Source organism: Silurus meridionalis, chromosome 26 (genome assembly GCF_014805685.1).
Source record: "Silurus meridionalis isolate SWU-2019-XX chromosome 26, ASM1480568v1, whole genome shotgun sequence".
NCBI lineage: Eukaryota > Metazoa > Chordata > Actinopteri > Siluriformes > Siluridae > Silurus > Silurus meridionalis.
In genome coordinates this window covers 6,134-27,310 of record NC_060909.1, presented here as the reverse complement: position 1 = coordinate 27,310, position 21,177 = coordinate 6,134, and the positions used below count along the sequence as shown (strand labels likewise).

Sequence of the window (21,177 nt, the reverse complement as noted above, 5' to 3'; positions counted from 1 at the left end):
CAACACCTTCACCACTTGGGCATTACATTAAGTCTCATTGAAAAGTCATCATGTTAGATTTTTTGCCTCACCTGAATACCGCACTTCCTAAATATTCTGAATGAATGTTCTGAATGTCCTTCATAACATGTCTGATCTTAACCGAGAGACAAAAATAGAAACAAATTCACCTTATCAGCTAATTAGCTTTCAGCAGTTCTTAAAACTAGGCACTGACACTGACTTCAATGAAAAGAGATTGTGCTGCTGTCATCAAATTCATAATTCTGGATTACATTTTGTAAAAGACACTCTGGAACAGAGATTCAAAACTGTGCATGTAGTGAATATTGTTTGTTTTCCAACTTGCAGATGTTTCCTCAAAAGTATAAAATGCTGAGTAGTTTAAAACCCAGTAATTTTACACCTTTTCTTCTTCTTCATCATCATCTTTTTCTGTGGCTTTGATCTATGAGTCTGTCATGGGGAAGGAATAGAGGACACATTGCCACCTAATGGACACTTGTGTAATTAACCCATTTATAAAAATACATTTCTGTAGTAAATCTGTCTGAAAAGTGCAACACCTCAGAGCTCTGCAACATGTTGTTCTATAGACACCGTATTGTTCCTGTTGGCGTGTAGTTCCTTGTGTATGATGTACAGGGTTCCCACAGGTTTCTTCAAGTTAAATTCAAGACTTTTTAAGACCGAAACCCCTGTATGTAAGACTTTGTGGCAACAACGTCCAAGAAGTTTAAAAAGATCTTTCTGAACCTTTTGGATCTTGTAGAAAGCACAAGACGAATCATGTTTCCTAAAGAGGTAATGTGAGTTCTAATGTTCTTCCTCCTCGTCCCAGCAAAACAACTTTCACCTCAAGTAAACCAGATAATGTTTGTTTCCAACGTTTCTTCTATGCATGAAACACTTCTGTACATTGTTCACTTCACACAGTAAAGACTTAACAAGAAATCACTATCACACATTGATGAAACGCTGTGAGCAGGATTCAAACCTGCGTGGGGAAACACCATTAGATTTCAAGTCCAACACCTTCACCACTCGGCATCACAGCAGTGATGAAGTTTGCTGATGTCTTGACTTGTCTACAATTTCCTGAGATTTAATTGAGAATTGAACAGTGTCTCTGGCAGACTTTGGCACTTTTCTCACCATTAAACACAAGACAGTTTGAGTTCCATTGAGTTTTACTGCTGAGCACAGCACAATTCTTAAAGTACAAAAGAAGTGCAGATAATCCAGTTTCCAACATGCTGCTGCTTTCATGGAACAGGGCAGAACAGGCAGCGTTCCCGGCGAGTTCAGTCAGTAGAGCTGTAGTTCCACACAAAGGTTGTGATTATAAAAAACCTAACAGAAGAATGTGTGCCTGTAAGTAAACTCTGAGCATGTGTACACACATACTGGAGACACAGAAGGTGAAAAGGGGAAATAGCGCCACAGATGGTGAGGTGATGAACTGAAGTCAGATTGTAAGAAGTAAAAGACGCTGCAGAATGAAAAAATGGAGGAAAGAGGAGAAAACAGTGAGAAGTGAGGAGAAGATTCATTAACTAAAATACTCAGATAATAAAATAATCGATAGCTGCAGCCCCAAATATAACTACTAAATACAGTTATTGTTGTGTGTGTGTGTGTGTGTGTGTGTGTGTGTGTGTGTGTGTGTGTCCTTGTAGATCTGGAATTCACTCACAGATGCTGAAGGAGCTTTAACTGAATTTTAAACTTGTGCTGGTTTCACCTCCACAGCTGGAACTTGAGCTGCAGCTGGTTTCTCCTCCACAGCTGGAACTTGAGCTGCAGCTGGTTTCTCCTCCACAGCTGGAACTTGAGCTGGATGTGGGTGGACTCTGGATGTGGTGGTTCCTCTCAGTCTCGTGCTCCTTATGAGATGAAAGTGTTGATGGAGCTGTAACACAACAGAGACACTGCTCTTACACACTGCTGTTAGTCTTTATGCCGACACCAGCAAAATTCCCCCCTGATGCTGACTGAAATCCCCTCATATGACCAAACCCACCCTTTATATTAATAGATTACACTTTATAGCTGGTAAAAGTTTGTCAAAATTCTCATTTGCCAAATTTGTCGCCTCTTGAGATTTAAATTGGACGATTCAAACTCTTTTGTCTCCGTCTTGTAACCGACAACCTTCAGGAGAGACGTCGTGTCAACACACAATTCATATTAAACAGATCTAATACAGGACTTTAGTAGAAAAAAAGTTTGGACCCCTGGTCTAAAGGGTCTACTATATTCTACTACTACTTACACACTTACCAGCTACCTGATGTTCAATAGTAGAAAAATGTTTAATAGAGCGACTGTACGACTGCTGGAACAGTGAGTTTCCAAACTTTATGGGTTTTTATTCTCTTTGAAACACTGAGTTTATTATTTATTATTAGAGCTGCAACAACTAATCGAATCGATAATGAAATTGGTTGTTAGTGAATGCTGTTATCCTCATCATGTGAAAATAGTGTAGTTTAATGAAGTGTTATTGTGTAAACTGTTTGTTTGTAACTTCGGGACAGTCTACAACAGTAACTTATCTGTTCTCAATCGTGATTTACTGCGGCTTTACTACGTTCAAATGCTTGTTTTCAATGCTTGTTTCTTCATTAGCCTCATGCTAGCCGGGTTTGCTAGCGCTGTTTTTGTGTTTACTAGTTTCTTAGAATATTTGACACAAATTGACCCAAAGACGAATACATTCTATTATTCTTTATTAAGATATTTATAATTTATTTATAACTCACTAAATGTAGAATAATTAACCTGAGGATGAAACCTATTGAAGCTAAGATTAGTTAGCCGGCTAGTTAGCCTAGCTCAGTGGTTCTCAAAGTGTGGGACTCGGTGTTGCAAAGAGAATAAAACCCATAAAGACTAGAAAGTCACCGTTACAGGGGTCTTACAGTCGCTCCATCCCGGCAGAGGGTCTTCATCCTCCACCTGGAACACGGAGTTTCTCCCGGAGCTCATTACTGATGATGCAGAGTAGTGATGAGTCGGTTATGAACGATTCCTTGATTCTGAACGAGTCTTTAATGTGACTCAGAAGAACGATTCGTCTCAAAGAGTGATTCGTTCATTTTCTACTGGACGCGCGTGAACAAAGCATCGCAAAATCTCTGTAGGTTATGTAGATGAACTAAATGACTCAAAAAAGATTCGCTAATTTTCATGAATGAGATTTAAAGAACCGATTCACTAAAATGATCCGAACTTCCCATCACTTTTACAAGGATGACCCGTTGATCCTAGAAGCTCCGCCTCTCTGGTAGCGTCCATGCTCTGATTGGTGCATCAATTCTCCACTACGCACCCAATCAATAGAGACCAAAAAAGAAGTACTCGTCACAAAGCCACGCCCCGTTTCCATGAAAACCAGTACACAAACAATCTCTTTTCTGGCGACAGGACATTTAAGACTGCTTGTGGATACTTTTTGAAATATTTCATAAAAATATACTTTATATACAAACATTTTGAAGATGCAGGACACCAACACAAACAAGTAAGTTTCTATTACTGGTTTTACTTTATTTATACTGATTATTTTCCTGTAATATCACATTCCCAGTGTATTATCTATACTGTAGAATTGTCTGTGTCATGTGATTTGATGACATTTTGTTCATATTAGAACAAAGAGAGCTGCATCAGACATGCCACCACCCAGTGCTGCTAAAAAGCCTCGACTTGATGCTGAACACACAAAACAATCCCTCATCAGTAGTGCATTAAAAACACTGCAGGATTCCTGTGATGATCTTTTAGCTCCAAACTGGATTGATGCACTACTGAAAGGGAAATGTGAACTTCCTTCACTGACAGATGAAGAAAAATCTGTCATTTCCAAGTTTTGTGTGAACGAGGTCAGTTATTATCTTCTGTTTTATTTAGTGTGCATTCAATTCTTTAGCTGTGGATTTGAGTTTTCTCATTTTAAAAGTCAATCCATAATTCACTGGTCCTGATGTTCTGAAATTGAACAGTAGATATGATTTATCATGTAAAAATGTTTACTCCAGGTTTTGGTTTATGCAAAGTCTAGTAGTTTTCCTAAACCTAATCTACAGTCAAGTCTTAACTCCCTAATATTTGTATTAAATACATGACTTGAATACATGTTTGATTTAGTCGAATGTTGGTTGATTTTTTTTTTCATCTCATTTAGTCGTTGGCAGAGACGTTTCTGAAAGCGGTTTTGGAGAAGATCAAGGCGGAGAAAGAGTCTATGGGACATGAACTCCTGCAGTCTCTCTGTAGGGTTTATGTGGGTTTGTGTCAAAAGAGAGGAGACTCTCATAAAGCACATGCCCTCGCCTACAGATTTCTCAAAGAAGGTGAGATTATATTGACATTTCATTATATATTTACAAAAAGCCAATTGTGATCTGTTTTGGTTTTGTATTTCTTCCTATACAGTGTATTTTAAATCTGTGGTATCATTTTGTTTCCTTTGCAGACTTTTCTCAAGCCCCAAAACTGATAATGGTCATGGTGACAGCATGGCCAAGTGTTTTCTCCTGTAACAGCCCTTTATGCAGAGCCATTCACATCGTGTGCAAAATGAAGGCATACGGAAAGATGTATTATTTGCTCAGCAAGTTTCTGCACTGGGATACAGTAAGTAGCTGATTCTCATCACAACAGTTATCAGAACAGTCATTAAACATTATTTTTCAACTGAACTTTTCATGTGTTTTACTGCATTCTTAATCTACTTTTCATTTCCAATGTCCACGTCATCTATGGAGCAAATTCATTATAAATTCATGTTGAATTAAATCAATTAATATTTAATTTTTTTCTTAAAGAATTTAAGCTGAAAGTGTTACAGGACATCACTATTTTACTCTTTTTTTTATTAGTGTGAGTATTAGTGTGGGTTTTAAATAAATGATGTATTTTCTGCCAGGAGCCTCCTGAGACCCTACAGAGCCATCACCAGCACACTGAAGGCTCTTCTGAAAGACAAAAGTCTGACTTTCCAGAAGAGCAGTTGGTATGGTGATGATCTCTGTCCTGCTGCCTGGGACTACGTCTTCAGCCTGGACCTTCTCTGTGCACAACTGGGCTGGATTTGGACCGTCTCCCATGTTATACGGTACTGAATGTGAAACTGCTTCAACGTGTTTAATTCTCATCTTTCTAGTTTTTTGAACATTTAATAAATTGCAAACCGGCAAATGTGAGACTCATATGAGACAGTGTTTGTCCCAAATACTGCAAATTTTCCATTCTTGTTGCATAAACTTACAATTGATGGTATTCTATTACTGCCACAAAAACACTTAATATGTCCAATGTTTTATTTATCAGAAAAAGTGTTTGGCTCATCTTGAACACGTGGCTGAAACAAACACCAACAGAGGAAACACAGTTCAGAAACGTCTCTGTAGCAGCAATATTCAGGCTACTTGGTAAGTTTCCTGTAAATCCTGTTTTAGAGCATTATCTCACATTATTTCTGGATTCTTCTGTTTTTCACGCATCTTCTTTGTCCATCTCAATCAGGGCGACTTGGCCAAAATGGCCTTAAGGAGAACGTGGCAGCATCAGTGGAGGATCTGGTGAAAAGCATAACTGAGTTCAGGGGACAAAATGGTATCATTAAAGGATCAATTAAACAAGTCCTTTATCAATCTTTATCTTTATTCTCTGATTTTTAGTTCTCAATCAACAGGAAAGTGCTTCAGCAAGTCCTAATGTTATGATGGATTTTGTGTGCAGATTTGCCGTGGGAGGTGCAGCTCGCAGTGGTTTATGCCACTCATGATTTGGCACCCAGCAACCCCAAAGTCGCTCTGAACGCTTTACAATCCTGGAAGAAAAACCTCACAAAGCCCGTTCCTCCAGCCGTCCCCAAGTGCCTGAAGCAGATCAGCTTTATTTGTTCTCACACAAAGACAAAAAAAATTATTTCATTAAATAATGTTTAATAGATTTTTATTTTTTTATTTTTGTACATAAATAAATAAAATACATAATAGATCTGCACAGTGTTATTGATTGTCTCTTTACAGTGGCGGGTCGTGCATTTCACACCCAATCATCTGCCTTCAGTCCCAATCATCCTCTTAATAACATCAATATGATGCCACAGCTGTAGAAACCATCATTATTATACAGCATATAATACATGCAGTATAACAGAGCACATACAGATTCTTGTGCATTTTCCCTGCATTACAGTTTTCCTGCTGTTTCGACAATCAAATTGTGTGTTTTTGTACAGATTCTACAAAGAAAATGCAAAAGTATAAATGGCTCATGAAAAAGCTTAACAACTGTTGTGAACTGTTTGGGTTGACCTTTATATAATGTCCTTTATACTGAAAAAAAAAAAACAAAAAAACGTTAATGTTTATGTTAAAAACACGTTAACCCAAATTCATTTTAACAGCACTAATTTTATTAATGAGCAATTAATGCAGCACACATTTCTTCATTTTTATTAAGAATATGAATAAATAAAAATGATAAAAAAAGATGCGAAATTAAAAACCTTTAACACAACACACATTTATACGACATCCTTTCTTTTACTCAGATATTAGATTTTTATTATGCCCTAACAAAAAATAAATTGTTGGAGAGGTTTTCTATACGATCTACGATGCCCATGGTGTCTTTTCTGATCAGGGAAGAATCACACAGCACACAGAATGGTGCATATGTTCTTCTTCAGTTTAATGCAGTTAACAGACAAGTATACAGTGAGGAAAATAAGTATTTGAACACCCTGCTATTTTGCAAGTTCTCCCACTTAGAAATCATGGAGGGGTCTGAAATTGTCATCGTAGGTGCATGTCCACTGTGAGAGACATAATCTAAAAAAAAACAATCCAGAAATCACAATGTATGATTTTTTTAACTATTAATTTGTATGATACAGCTGCAAATAAGTATTTGAACACCTGAGAAAGTCAATGTTAATATTTGGTACAGTAGCCTTTGTTTGCAATTACAGAGGTCAAATGTTTCCTGTAGTTTTTCACCAGGTTTGCACACACTGCAGGAGGGATTTTGGCTCACTCCTCCACACAGATCTTCTCTAGATCAGTCAGGTTTCTGGCCTGTCGCTGAGAAACACAGAGTTTGAGCTCCCTCCAAAGATTCTCTATTGGGTTTAGGTCTGGAGACTAGCTAGGCCACAACAGAACCTTGATATGCTTCTTACAGAGCCACTCATTGGTTATCCTGGCTGTGTGCTTCTGGCCATGCTTCACAGTAGGGATGGTGTTTTTGGGATGGTACTCATCGTTCTTCTTCCTCCAAACACGTTTAGTGGAATTATGACCCAAAAGTTCTATTTTGGTCTCATCTGACTACATGACTTTCTCCCATGACTCCTCTGGATCATCCAAATGGTCATTGGCAAACTTAAGACGTGCCTGGACATGTGCTGGTTTAAGCAGGGGAACCTTCCGTGCCATGCGTGATTTCAAACCATGACGTCTTAGTGTATTACCAACAGTAACCTTGGAAACGGTGGTCCCAGCTCTTTTCAGGTCATTGACCAGCTCCTCCCGTGTAGTTCTGGGCTGATTTCTCACCTTCCTTAGAGACCCCACGAGGTGAGATCTTGCATGGAGCCCCAGTCCGAGGGAGATTGACAGTCATGTTTAGCTTCTTCCATTTTCTAATGATTGCTCCAACAGTGGACCTTTTTTCACCAAGCTGCTTGGCAATTTCCCCGTAGCCCTTTCCAGCCTTGTGGAGGTGTACAATTTTGTCTCTAGTGTCTTTGGCAGCTCTTTGGTCTTGGCCATGTTAGTAGTTGGATTCTTACTGATTGTATGGGGTGGACAGGTGTCTTTATGCAGCTAACGACCTCAAACAGGTGCATCTAATTTAGGATAATAAATGTAATGGAGGTGGACATTTTAAAGGCAGACTAACAGGTCTTTGAGGGTCAGAATTCTAGCTGATAGACAGGTGTTCAAATACTTCTTTGTAGGGATGAGCGAGTACAGCATTATCTGTATCTGTATCGGTTAACCATATGAATTATCCGTATCTGTATCTGTATTCGGAGTGGGTGGGGCCTAACCCGGAAGTGGGCGGGTTGTCTTGAAATGGTCGGGGCTTTAACTGGTATGTTATTTTAAGCATGCAATTGATATGGGTTGATCAGAAATTGTTATATTTATTGCTGATTAGAAAAATATTTACAGGACAGCATCAGGATTGAGTTTCAGATCAATGGTTTTGATCACGATACAGATACAGATAATTCACATGGTTAACAGATACAGATAATGCTGTATTCGCTCATCCCTAGTGTGTATGTAGCTTAATTAATTTGTAATATTTATAATGTGACACTCACAAAATACGTTTTGTTGAGATGATTACTTTTGTGCTATTTTATTTTATTCTGATGCATATAATTTAATGCTAATCAGAGACTATAAAAAAACACATGGAGACATATATTTCATTAAACGGACACAGGGGGGCAGAAACAACGAGTGCCGCGTCACAATTAGCGATGCGCAGAGCAAGACGAACTCATAATCCGAGTGAATGGAGTATGAGCAACAGTTGTCCTGCTTCACTGATTTCTTTATATTATTTGTAATATTTTCAGGTCAGTTACACAGTTTTTTTTTGTGATTACAAATGTTTACAAACTAATATGGATCCCCAGTAATGTGTGTTCCATGAGTAAAAAAGTATGTTAAATGTGAAACAGTTAAGTTTAATAGCACGTGGTTGAGAAAATGGCGGCCGGCGGCCACATGTTGCTTGTTTTATATGTTTCTTATGGCTCTGAGGCATTTGTGTATTATTCTAGTGTGTGTTGAAAACAGTTCTGTTTGTGATACAATGTTGTAAAAAGGTAAAAGGTTAATACTACAAATATACAGTTTATTTTTCAGGTTTATATTCTTATAGTGTAAATGTAATACTGCACATGAGGGTTATTCTGTTGTATAAAGTGAACACTTAAAATGTAAAGTAATTACAAAATTACTCTTTTGGTAAGAGGTAAAGAGGAAAGATGTCTAAGTGAATGGGTAAATATGATTGATAATAGACTAAAATTAGAACTTAAATGGAATATGTTTATTTTCGGTTTCATACTAATGTTAACAAATTGATGTCTGTAAAATGTGTGAAGATACATTTATGTGGAAACAGAACTTTGAAGACTATTTAAATGTCATGTTATCTAAATGTGGATATAACCTGTGTTTCAATGTGGAACAGACAAAGAACAGAAGATAATTCATGATTGCAGATACAAAGTTAATAATAAACATAATCCGAGTGAATGGAGTATGAGCAACAGTTGTCCTGCTTCACTGATTTCTTTATATTATTTGTAATATTTTCAGGGCACTCCGATCAGAGGATTATATATATATATATATATATATATATATATATATATATATATATATATATATATATATATATATATATATATATATATATATATATATATATATATATATATATATATATATATATATATATATATATATATATATATATATATATATATATATATATATATATATATATATATATATATATATATATATATATATATATATATATATATATATATATATATATATATATATATATATATATATATATATATATATATATATATATATATATATATATATATATATATATATATATATATATATATCTGCCAGTGGGGACCTAGTCGGGACCCGCTACAGATTCTTGGGGCTCGTCCGGGATACTTGCACCACCTAGTGGATCGGGAGCCGAATGATGACAACGCTGACCTGCAATTAGCCCTGTCCAGCAGTGGGGACTGCGATCGTGGATGAGTGGAGGCCTGTGATCTAAAGCCGACTGCACCATCACCGAACCGTGTTGTCAGCCGTGGGGGAGACGAGGAGCCATCATGTCGAGCGGGGGGAGGAAGAGCCTAGTGTGGGACATTAGGAAGAACCTACTCACCCTGACAGGTGAAGAGCTTCTTCGGGTCGCCAGAGCGGTAAACCCAGTGTTGGACGTGGACCAGTCAGAGCTTGTGGAGAAAGATCAGGAGGAATGCTACGATCACATCAACTCGTTCATGTACAGTAAGCAGTTACTTGAAGCAGAGGATGAGGGAATGGTTCAGTTGTTGATGTTAAAAGATGCTATTGATGATATAGTAAAATGTCGTGATGTTATGTCATTTCAAAATGCAAAGGGTGATTCTGAGTTACATACTGGGCAGGGTGGTGATAAGTTTGACAATTTAGTTGATTTTGCTGAAGGTTCTGTTACTATCCAAACACCCCCTGAACACACCACAGACACACACCCGCAAAGTCGACACACATCCACTTTAGTCACTACTACATCCCCTAGTGGTATTGTCGAACCAGATTTAGGGTTGGCTAAGGTTACAATGTTAAATGTACCAGACACATCAAACGCTGACTTGCTTAGGGCGCTCGCTAGCTACGAGGAACTTAGCAAGAAGCTCATAAAGTGTATGCCAGCACATGCTATACCGTTGCAGATGCATATGCCCTCTTCACAGACACAGACGCCCTCATCCTCAGTCCTGTTGAGGCAGCCAGACAGGAACCCCCTGGGTGAGCATGCCCCTCAGTCAGCTCGCGAGGGGATGGTGTCCTTAAGGGGAACTCAGTTACCTTCCACGGAGAGAGTTCAAAGTGCAAGGCGGGCAGATCGGTGATCAATCCTCAGATATCAGCTACAATAATGTCTGTAGACAAATTGATGATGGAGTCAAAGAAGGATTCTCCGACTCAGAGATTGTTCGTGGTGTGCTTAAGATAATAAGACCAGGCATATTTAAAGAGATGTTGATAAACAAAGACGACATGGCAGTGATTGAACTCAAGGGATTTCTCCAAACTCATCTAAGAGAAAAAAACAGCACAGAGCTATTCCAAGAGTTGATGTGTACAAAACAAGATGAAAATGAGACACCACAACAATTTCTCTATCGTTTGATATGCTTAAAACAACGCATCCTACTGACATCAAAACTGGCTGACACTAACATTAAATACTCTCCAGCTACAGTACAAGATGTTTTTCTACATACAGTGTACCAAGGCTTTGGACACAAACACAATGACATACGCAGAGAGCTCAAACCTCTGTTGACAACCAGTGGGGTCACTGATGAGATGATTCTACGCCATGTGATGAAAATCACCAGTGAAGAAAATGAGAGAATGAAAAGACTTGGTGGACGCAGACAGATGGTAACAAATGCACACAGCGCACAGCTCGAGTCAGATGTGGTAAAGACACCTAGCATAAAGGCAGAGAGTTTAGTGTCCAAGTCAAGGCAGACGAAACCCGATCCTTTGAGCGACCTCACGGCCAAAGTAGAGGAGCTTACCAGACTAGTACAGACTATGCAAAAACAAAACCAACAACAGTTAACACACAATGGGCGTCAGTACAGTCAAAATAGGACACACTCTAAACGTGGAAGGCCCTATGGTTGTCCAAGCTGCGTGGAACAAGACAGACAAGACTGTAAACACTGTTTCACATGTGGGGAAGAAGGACACCGTGCAGCAGGCTGTCTACAACGTCCAAAGAGACAGGGAAACTCCAACCGGGCACTGGAGAGGGACATCTAGTGGCCGGGTCTAAAAATAAGTCCCAACCAGCACACTTACCCTCACCCTCAACGACAAGCACACTATGCCACTGTAACCAAGTAGCTCAAGTCCCTCCCCAGTCACCACGTTCAGCTAAAGCTAGAGCAGTTGCTAACCTGATCGGGAAAAAGGCTCTAGTTCAGAGTTATTTAAATGGCTTAGCAGTCACTTCTCTGCTCGACTCTGGGTCCCAAGTCAGCATAGTCAGTCGTGCCTGGAAACAAGAGTACCTACCTGACCTCAGTATTCACTCAGTTTCTGAGATCTTAGGAGAGGAGGAACTGAAAGTTATCGCTGCAAACGGTAGTCTCATTCCCTATGATGGGTGGGTAGCTATTACAGTGAACTTGCCAGGGAATTTGGATCCCAACCTGTCCATTAGTGTTCTATTTCTCATCAGCAGCTACCCCATGGATAAACCATTGATTGGCTTTAACGTCTTGGAAATGTTAGTTTGTGGAAAACCAGAGACTAGTGCCAATACTTGCTAGCCTTCTTAGCAATGCCATATCTGTTCCCAAAGAAGCAGCTGATGCTCTCGTCAACTTTATTCAGACAGCCAAGCCAGTTATGCAGCAGGGACGCTTAAGAACAGGTGCCAAGGATATCGTGCTCCCAGCTGGTCAAGTGTTGTGGGTGAGATGTCGGGTTCCATCGAACATGGACACTTCTACCCAATTAGTGTTGTTCGAGACAGATGAAGACAGCCTACCGTGTGGACAGTGGGATGCAGGGCCAGGCTTGTTTGAAATACAGAACCCAACAAAGCCCTATGTCACCATTCCAGTTGGTAATAACACCAATCATGACATCACAATACCACGAAAAACAGCTCTAGGGATTCTGCAGCGTGTTGAAAATGTTGTGGAGGCAGATATCCTGGACAAAACACAGCCTTCAGCGACTGTCAGTCAGGTAACCACCACTCAGGACAGCAACTCAGACCCACCTCTGTGGGACCCACCTGTAAACCTTGACCACCTGGAGAAAGAACAGCAAGAGGCTGCTAGAAAGATGCTTCATGAGGAGTCAAAAGCCTTTGCGAAGGATGGAAATGACCTTGGCTGTATTCCCAATCTACAAATGGTGATTAACCTCAGTGACGATGTTCCTGTGCAGAGAGCATACACATCCATTCCCAGACCACTGTTTAAGAAAGTGAAAGATTACATTCAAGATCTTCTTATAAAAGGTTGGATAGTGAAATCGAAGTCCTCCTATTCTGCCCCAGTTGTATGTGTGCGAAAGAAGGATGGCACTCTTCGTCTTTGCATAGACTATCGTCTGCTAAATCAAAAAACCGTACCTGACAGAAAAATAAAATAACTAAAAAACTAAAATAGCAAAGCCATTGTATGAGTTGCTCCAAGTTAAGTCCTCCATAACTCAACCCCTTCCACGCCCATGCAAGTCCAAGGGTCCACAGCTCCCGTCCAAAACACCCATCATATGGAAGGCTGATCACCAAAGTACCTTGGAAAGGCTTGTCAATATGCTTACCAACCCCCCAGTCCTTGCATACCCCAACTTCGAGGAGCCATTCGTTCTACACACGGATGCATCGGAGAAAGGGCTCGGAGCAATCCTTTATCAGCGACAGTGTGGAAAAATGCGTGTCATTGGATATGGATCACGAACTCTGACACCGGCCGAGAGAAACTACCGGCTCCACAGTGGAAAACTCGAGTTCCTTGCTCTCAAGTGGGCAGTGTGCGAGAAATTTAGAGACTACCTCTTCTATGCTCCGCATTTCACCATCTACACTGATAACAATCCGCTGACTTATGTCATGAGCACTGCGAAACTCAATGCAGTTGGACATCGCTGGGTTGGAGAATTGTCAGAGTTCCGCTTCAGTATCAAATACAGGCCTGGGAAAAACAATATAGATGCCGACACGCTCTCACGTATCCCTCTCGATATTGACAACTATGTGGCAAAATGCGGAGGAACTGTCTCAGGATGTGCTGCATGCGACTTGGGAAGGGAGTAGAGCAGCCCAGATGAAGGATGTAGCATGGATAGCTGCACTTTACACCTCCTCGGCTGATGTGCTATCTCAGCCTCATTCACTCTTGCCCGAAATAAGCCGCGAAGAGTTGGCAAAAGCCCAACGTGAGGACCCTGGGATAGGGGAAATAATGACATTGAAAGAGGTAAATAATGTTCTCACAGATGAGGTCAGAAGGTCAGTGAGTGGGCTCACTCGCAAGCTCCTTCATGAGTGGAATCAACTACATTTGGAAAATGGAGTTCTGTACCGCCAAACACCAGAAAGAAAACAGTTAGTCCTACCCACCAAGTACCGGTAAGTTGCTCTAAAACATCTCCATGACAACATGGGACATGTTGGCACAGAACGTGTGCTCCATCTCGCCAGAGAATGTTTCTATTGGCCGCAGATGAAGAGATGCATAGAGGAGTATGTCACAAGAAAATGCAGTTGCATAAAACAGAAGAAACCCACTACCCACATCCGCGCGCCAATGGGTGGTCTGACTTCTGCTTCCCCTCTTGATCTGGTTTGCATAGACTACTTACATCTGGAGAAAAGCAAAGGGGGCTATGAATATATTCTGGTAGTAATAGACCATTTTACCAGGTTTGCTCAGGCTTACCCAACCAAAAATAAATCAGGACAAACGGCAGCTGAACGGATATACAACGATTACATACCTCGTCTGGGTTATCCAAACCGTCTCCACCATGATCAAGGACGTGAGTTTGAGAACAGCCTTTTCGCACCCTTGGGCGCCTGTCAGGGGTTGGACACTCACGAACTTCTCCATATCACCCACAATGTAATCCTGCTGAGCGGTTTAACCGCACACTGTTGCAAATGTTACGGACACTGACAGACAGAGAAAAGGAGAGATGGAAAGAACATTTGCCGCAAATGATACACGCTTATAACTGTACTCGCCACGAGTCCACCGGATACTCCCCTCATTATCTGATGTATGGGCAACACCCCCGTCTTCCAGTGGATCTCTTGTTTGGATTACTGGATAACACTGAATCAGTGACGCACAAAGGATACGTGGATAAATGGTCAAAAAGGATGGCAGAAGCGTACAAGATTGCAAACAAATCTAGCCTGTCATCAAGTGCGAAGAACAAGTCCTACTATGATCATGATCAAAAGGTGAGGGGCGTGGTCCTCAAACCAGGAGATCGAGTACTGGTTCGAAACATGGGTGAGCGAGGTGGACCCGGTAAGCTACGCTCATACTGGGAGAAGAGGATCTATGTGGTGAAGGAGCAAATCTCAGATAATCCGGTATATGTCATTCATGCTGAGGGAGACCCAAATGCAAGGAACAGAACTATACACAGGAACTTGCTGCTGTTAGTGAATGACTTGCCTGTTGAGAATCCAGCACAGCCAGCTGACCCTTTTATAACCCCCCATCAGGGGCAAAAACAGCCTAAACGGAGTGTAAACTCTGCTGATAAGGATGAAACATCGGACACTGATGATGAGGATGAATGGACAGGAGGTTACTGGCTGAGAACACCGGTAGTAAGAATGGAAAATGATCAAGTTGGACATACTAGATCCGCAACCTCAGGGAGAGAGCAAAGTCCAGTGTCAAAGCCATCTCCTACAACAGTGCCTGCTCTGACCCCAAAGAAACCAACCATGACCCAGAAAGAATGTCCAGATACATTACTGACTGAGGAAAGAGAACCGATGGACACATACTTACCAGATGGACAAGAGACACCAGAAAGAGACTATACACACACGGGTGAAACGAACCTACCTGAAAGTGAGCACAAACGAAACACCACTGAAAAAGAGGATAGGCAAAGTTTGATGGATAGAGAAGTGGAATTAGTAGGAGAGGAATCACAGGCAAAGGAACAACCTAATGTCACTTATTCCCCCTCCGTCAGGAGAGGATGAGCAAAATGAACATGATGAACAAGTACAGGAGAAAGACTAAGTTACCCTCTATGATGACTTGGCCTACAGAAGGTACACACAGAGAGGTTAGGAGGTCTGCCAGAGAGAAGGCCAAAGCCAGTGTTCACTTATGAATCATTGGGCCAACCTTCAACACAGACACATGTAGATTCTATTTCCTCACAGATTACCTCACTTCCCCTAACATTCATGCCACACATAGCCATACAGTTTATTCTGCCTATGCCTTACGTACCACAGATGTACAGGCCTTACACATATTACATGCCGGTCACCACACAAGTTTATTAAAAAAAAAAAAAAAAAGATTTTTTTTTTTGTTGTTGTGACAAATGTCGGGAGCCATTTTTGTTTGTCGGGGTGGATGTGACACTCACAAAATAAGTTTTGTTGGGATGATTACTTTTGTGCTATTTTATTTTATTCTGATGCATATAATTTAATGCTAATCAGAGACTATGAAAAACACATGGAGACATATATTTCATTAAACGGACACAGGGGGGCAGTAACAACGAGTGCCGCGTCACAATTAGCGATGCACAGAGCAAGACGAACTCATAATCCGAGTGAATGGAGTATGAGCAACAGTTGTCCTGCTTCACTGATTTCTTTATATTATTTGTAATATTTTCAGGTCAGTTACACAGTTTTTTGTGATTACAAATGTTTACAAACTAATATGGATCCCCAGTGATGTGTGTTCCATGAGTAAAAAGTATGTTAAATGTGAAACAGTTAAGTTTAATAGCACGTGGTTGAGAAAATGGCGGCCGGCGGCCACATGTTGCTTGTTTTATATGTTTCTTATGGCTCTGAGGCATTTGTGTATTATTCTAGTGTGTGTTGAAAACAGTTCTGTTTGTGATACAATGTTGTAAAAGGTAAAAGGTTAATACTACAAATATACAGTTTAATTTTCAGGTTTATGTTCTTATAGTGTAAATGTAATACTGCACATGAGGGTTATTCTGTTGTATAAAGTGAACACTTAAAATGTAAAGTAATTACAAAATTACTCTTTTGGTAAGAGGGTAAAGAGGAAAGATGTCTAAGTGAATGGGTAAATATGATTGATAATAGACTAAAATTAGGACTTAAATGGAATATGTTTATTTTCGGTTTCATACTAATGTTAACAAATTGATGTCTGTAAAATGTGTGAAGATACATTTATGTGGAAACAGAACTTTGAAGACTATTTAAATGTCATGTTATCTAAATGTGGATATAACCTGTGTTTCAATGTGGAACAGACAAAGAACAGAAGATAATTCATGATTGCAGATACAAAGTTAATAATAAACATAATCCGAGTGAATGGAGTATGAGCAACAGTTGTCCTGCTTCACTGATTTCTTTATATTATTTGTAATATTTTCAGGGCACTCCGATCAGAGGATTATATATATATATATCTGCCAGTGGGGACCTAGTTGGGACCCGCTACAATAACACTAGCTTACTACCTTTATTTTTTTATGAAATACAGCAAAAACGTGTCTGGTTACTGGTTAGAGACAGCTGAAGGTTTAAAAAAAAAAAAAAATCTCCGACAGGAAGAGACGCAATGCGAGTCGCATTCTACCAAGCAAGCACCACGTCTGAACGAACCCACGTTTACCAGAACTCTACCGGTTAGTTAGTAGGTATTATTAATGTTACAACCCGGAGTAAAAAGCCGAAGAAACCCTAAACGTTAACGGAAAAGAGCCGCGAACCCGAGTGACTGAGGGAGAGACAGAGAGCTGTTGTGTGTGTGACTGTGAGTGAGCAGAGCGTGATCTGTATGTGTGTAGGGGAGGGGCGCTGTGCCGAGCCTATCACAGAACGCTGACACAATCAGATACCCAATGATGATTTTCATTTAATCCGAGCACAGATATTGAGTCGTATTACTCATATAATACTCGTACTCGGCAGAAGTGCTTTATCCGTACCGGATACTCGTTTCAGCCGAGTATCCGGCTCATCTCTACTTATTTGCAGCTGTATCATACAAATAAATAGTTGAAAAATCATATATTGTGATTTCTGGATTTTTTTTTTTAGATTATGTCTCTCACAGTGGACATGTACCTATGATGACAATTTCAGACTTGCGAACTTGCAAAAATAGCAGGGTGTTCAAATACTTATTTTCCTCACTGTCTATACACACACTGGAAAAAAACAGAGCTAAAACTGTTCCTGATTGGGTAAAAAAACATAGTAATCAGAGATGTGTGAGCCCAGACAAAGACTTTCTGTGTACCTGACATACTCACATCATAAAGATCCTATAAACACTGAACAGAAAACATAGGAATGTGTTTAGAGAATCAGTGTGAGGCCGATCTTAATACTAATAGATATAAAAAAAATGTAAAAATCTCCAGTGGAAAATAATTTTTCATCACTAAACATTTGTTTTATTGATGTGCTCAAGATCTCCAAATAACACTTCATAACTCTCTGCTCTCCCCTTTAGCCACTGCTCGTAACCTTGGGGTAACTATGGACAATGAACTGTCTTTCTTCCCACATGTCGCTAATGTTGCTCGTTCTTGTCGATTTCTTCTCTATAACATCCGAAGGATTCGACAATTTCTGTCCATACAGGCTGCCCAGGTGCTTGTTCAGTCTCTTGTCATTTCAAGACTTGACTAGTGCAACTCTCTGCTGGCAGGTCTTCCCCTGAACGCTATTCGTCCACTGCAAATGATCCAAAACGCAGCTGTACGACTCGTGTTCAGTCAGCCCAAGCTCTCCCACACCACCCCACTGCTGCGCTCCCTTCACTGGCTTCCAGTAGCTGCACATATCAGATTTAAAACACTGATGCTTGCCTACAAGGCCAAAAATGGACCAGCACTATCTTACCTCAGTGACCTCATCACATCTCGCACTGCACCACGCTGTCTTAGATCCTCCAGCACTGCTCGACTGGTACCACCTTCTCTCAGAATGAGAGGTAAGTACACTTCAATTCAATTCAATTCAATTCATTTTTGTATAGCGCTTTTAACAATGAACATTGTCTCAAAGCAGCTTTACACAGATAATGTGGTGATTAAACGTAAATATGTTCTTTGTAAGTATGTTTGTCCCTGATGAGCAACTGTGGCAAGGAAAAACTCCCCGAGATGGCATAAGGAAGAAACCTTGAGAGGAACCAGACTCAAGAGGGAACCCATCCTCATCTGGGTTGCACCGAATGTCCACTTCAAGGCTCTTCTCTGTTCTGGCACCGAGGTGGTGAAATAAACTTCCCCTAGATGTCTGTCCAGCAGAGTCCCTGATTATCTTCATGCGACGACTGAAGACCTACCTCTTCCTTAAATACCTAAATTAGCACTTTCCAAGTTTGTAGAATTCGAGTTATATTTATATTAAGTTTGTAATCTTGCGTACCAGTGTAGATTTATTAATTACTAGAGATTTAAAGCACTTTTGTACGTCGCTCTGGATAAGGGCGTCTGATAAATGCTGCAAATGTAAATGTAAATGTGCTAAGTTGCAAATCAAGGACCAAAATCCGCCAATTAAAACCATCCATGAGGAAACACAGCAAAAGTTCAGATTTGTGTCCTGATAATTTACGTACAGTGGAAGCTTTTATTGTGTGTAACATAAGTTATAAATATCAAACAGGAGGAGCAAAAATTTTTTTTAATTATTTAACTTGCATTAAGAGCAATAACTTGCATTGTGAACATTGAGCATCACGCTAACAACATGCAAACGACTCGCGCTCAACTACTCGACTTTTCTTTTCACTGCATTAAACAATAGGAGCTAGATATAATAGGAGCTCCGCATATTTATAGATAAATATGCAGATATTTGTCATTTTTCGGTATGTTTTCCTCGTACATGCAGCGTTCGCGTGAACATACTGTTTACTACAGTAGTATACTATATGTTTACTATACAGTAGTATTACTTTAAAACATTTACAAAAATATTTTGTCTTCATGCTCTATGTTGAGTATGGTTTTACTAGTAATGAACATAAATTTGCATTAAGCATCCATATTTGTCTATGCCCATGTTAACCCAGCCATTAGGGAGGCACAAGCCAGTGCACTCTTAGTGCCGGTCCAAAGCCCGGATAAATGGGGAGGATTGCGTTAGGAAGGGCATCCAGCGTAAAACATGTGCCAAATCGAATATGCGGGTCACGATCAAGAATTTCATACTGGATCGGTCGAGGCCCGGGTTACCAACGACCGCCACAGGTATCGTTAGCCAACAGAATACCGGTGGAAATTGGGCTACTGTTGGCCAAAGGAGGAGAAGGAGACGAGGAAGCCGTCTACAGAGAGAGCAGGAAAAGGAGAAGTGGAGGAGAGTAGAGGTTCAGGTTGGTACTTTAAATGTTGGTACTATGACGGGTAAAGGAAGAGAGGTAGCTGATATGATGGAGAGGAAAAAGGTAGATGTGTTGTGTGTTCAGGAGACCAAGTGGAAAGGGAGTAAGACCAGGAACATTGGATGTGGGTTTAAACTGTTCTATCATGGTGTGGATGGAAAGAGAAATGGTGTAGGGGTGATTCTGAAGGAAGAGTACAGTAAGAGTGTAGTGGAGGTGAAGAGAGTTTCTGATAGCGTGATGATCGTGAAGCTGGAAGTTGAAGGGATGATGATAAATGTCATCAGTGCTTATGCTCCACAAGTCAGCTGTGAAATGGAGGAGAAGGAAAAATTCTGGAGTAAATTAGATGAAGTGGTAGATGGTGTACCTAGGAAAGAACGATTGGTGATTGGTGCAGACTTTAATGGACATGTAGGTGAAGGGAACGGAGGTGATCAGGAGGTTATGGGTAGGTATGGCCTTAAGGAGAGGAATGTGGAAGGGCAGATGGTGGTAGATTTTGCTAAAAGGATGGAAATGGCAGTGGTGAACACGTATTTTAAGAAGAAGGAGGATCATAGGGTGACGTATAAGAGTGGAGGAAGGTGCACACAGGTGGATTATGTTCTATGTAGGAGATGCAACCTGAAGGAGATTGGAGACTGTAAGGTGTTGGCAGGGGACAGTGTAGCTAGACAGCATCGGATGGTGGTCTGTAGGATGGTTTTGGAGGCGAAGAAGAGGAGGAGGAGAGTAAGGAATGAAAGAAGAATAAGATGGTGGAAACTGATAACACACCCTGAAGAGAGAGAGAGAGAGAGAGAGAGAGAGAGATGAGGACAAGGAGATGAGCAAGTGTGTGTGTGTGTCCCAGTGAATACGAGAAAGATGTTTCATGGTGTGTGTGTGTGTGTGTGTGTGTGTACCAGTGTGTCTGTGCATTCACCTGCACCTGGTTAGACACCTAAAATCACGTGACCACACACACACACACACACACACACACACACACACACACACACACACACACACACACACACACACACACACACACACACACAAGCACTGCCTAAACTGAGATTATCTGGTGTTTATTTGTTTTGTTACAAAAATCTGCAAACTGTTTTCAGAAAGTGTGTCCATACAATCATTTAACAAACATCACAATTGTGATACAATTATTCATGCAACACTATTTCAAGTTAAATGTAATAAATTTGAAGAGTTACAGAAATATTGTGATACATTATGATACAAATTCA

General features: G+C 40.3%; 1 protein-coding gene and 1 long non-coding RNA gene across 3 annotated transcripts; one reads left to right on the top strand and one right to left on the bottom strand.

The window, feature by feature from the left end:
• Positions 1-704: 704 nt before the first annotated feature.
• Positions 705-2,491, bottom strand: LOC124379976. 2 transcript variants are annotated; one of them, XR_006924555.1, is made up of 4 exons: positions 2,284-2,491; positions 1,697-1,912; positions 1,408-1,492; positions 705-1,317 (listed from the first exon to the last, which is right to left on the bottom strand). It is a non-coding gene; the product is annotated as an uncharacterized LOC124379976 (long non-coding RNA). The 2 variants fall into 2 exon arrangements; XR_006924554.1 differs by having other exon boundaries at positions 705-1,492.
• A 930-nt stretch (positions 2,492-3,421) lies between these two features.
• Positions 3,422-5,178, top strand: LOC124379608 (little elongation complex subunit 1-like). The gene is made up of 6 exons (XM_046840021.1): positions 3,422-3,526; positions 3,656-3,887; positions 4,190-4,358; positions 4,481-4,641; positions 4,934-4,976; positions 5,171-5,178. Exons 1-6 carry the CDS (start codon positions 3,504-3,506, stop codon positions 5,176-5,178), a joined length of 636 nt encoding a protein of 211 aa, XP_046695977.1. The 5' UTR covers positions 3,422-3,503.
• Positions 5,179-21,177: the final 15,999 nt, after the last annotated feature.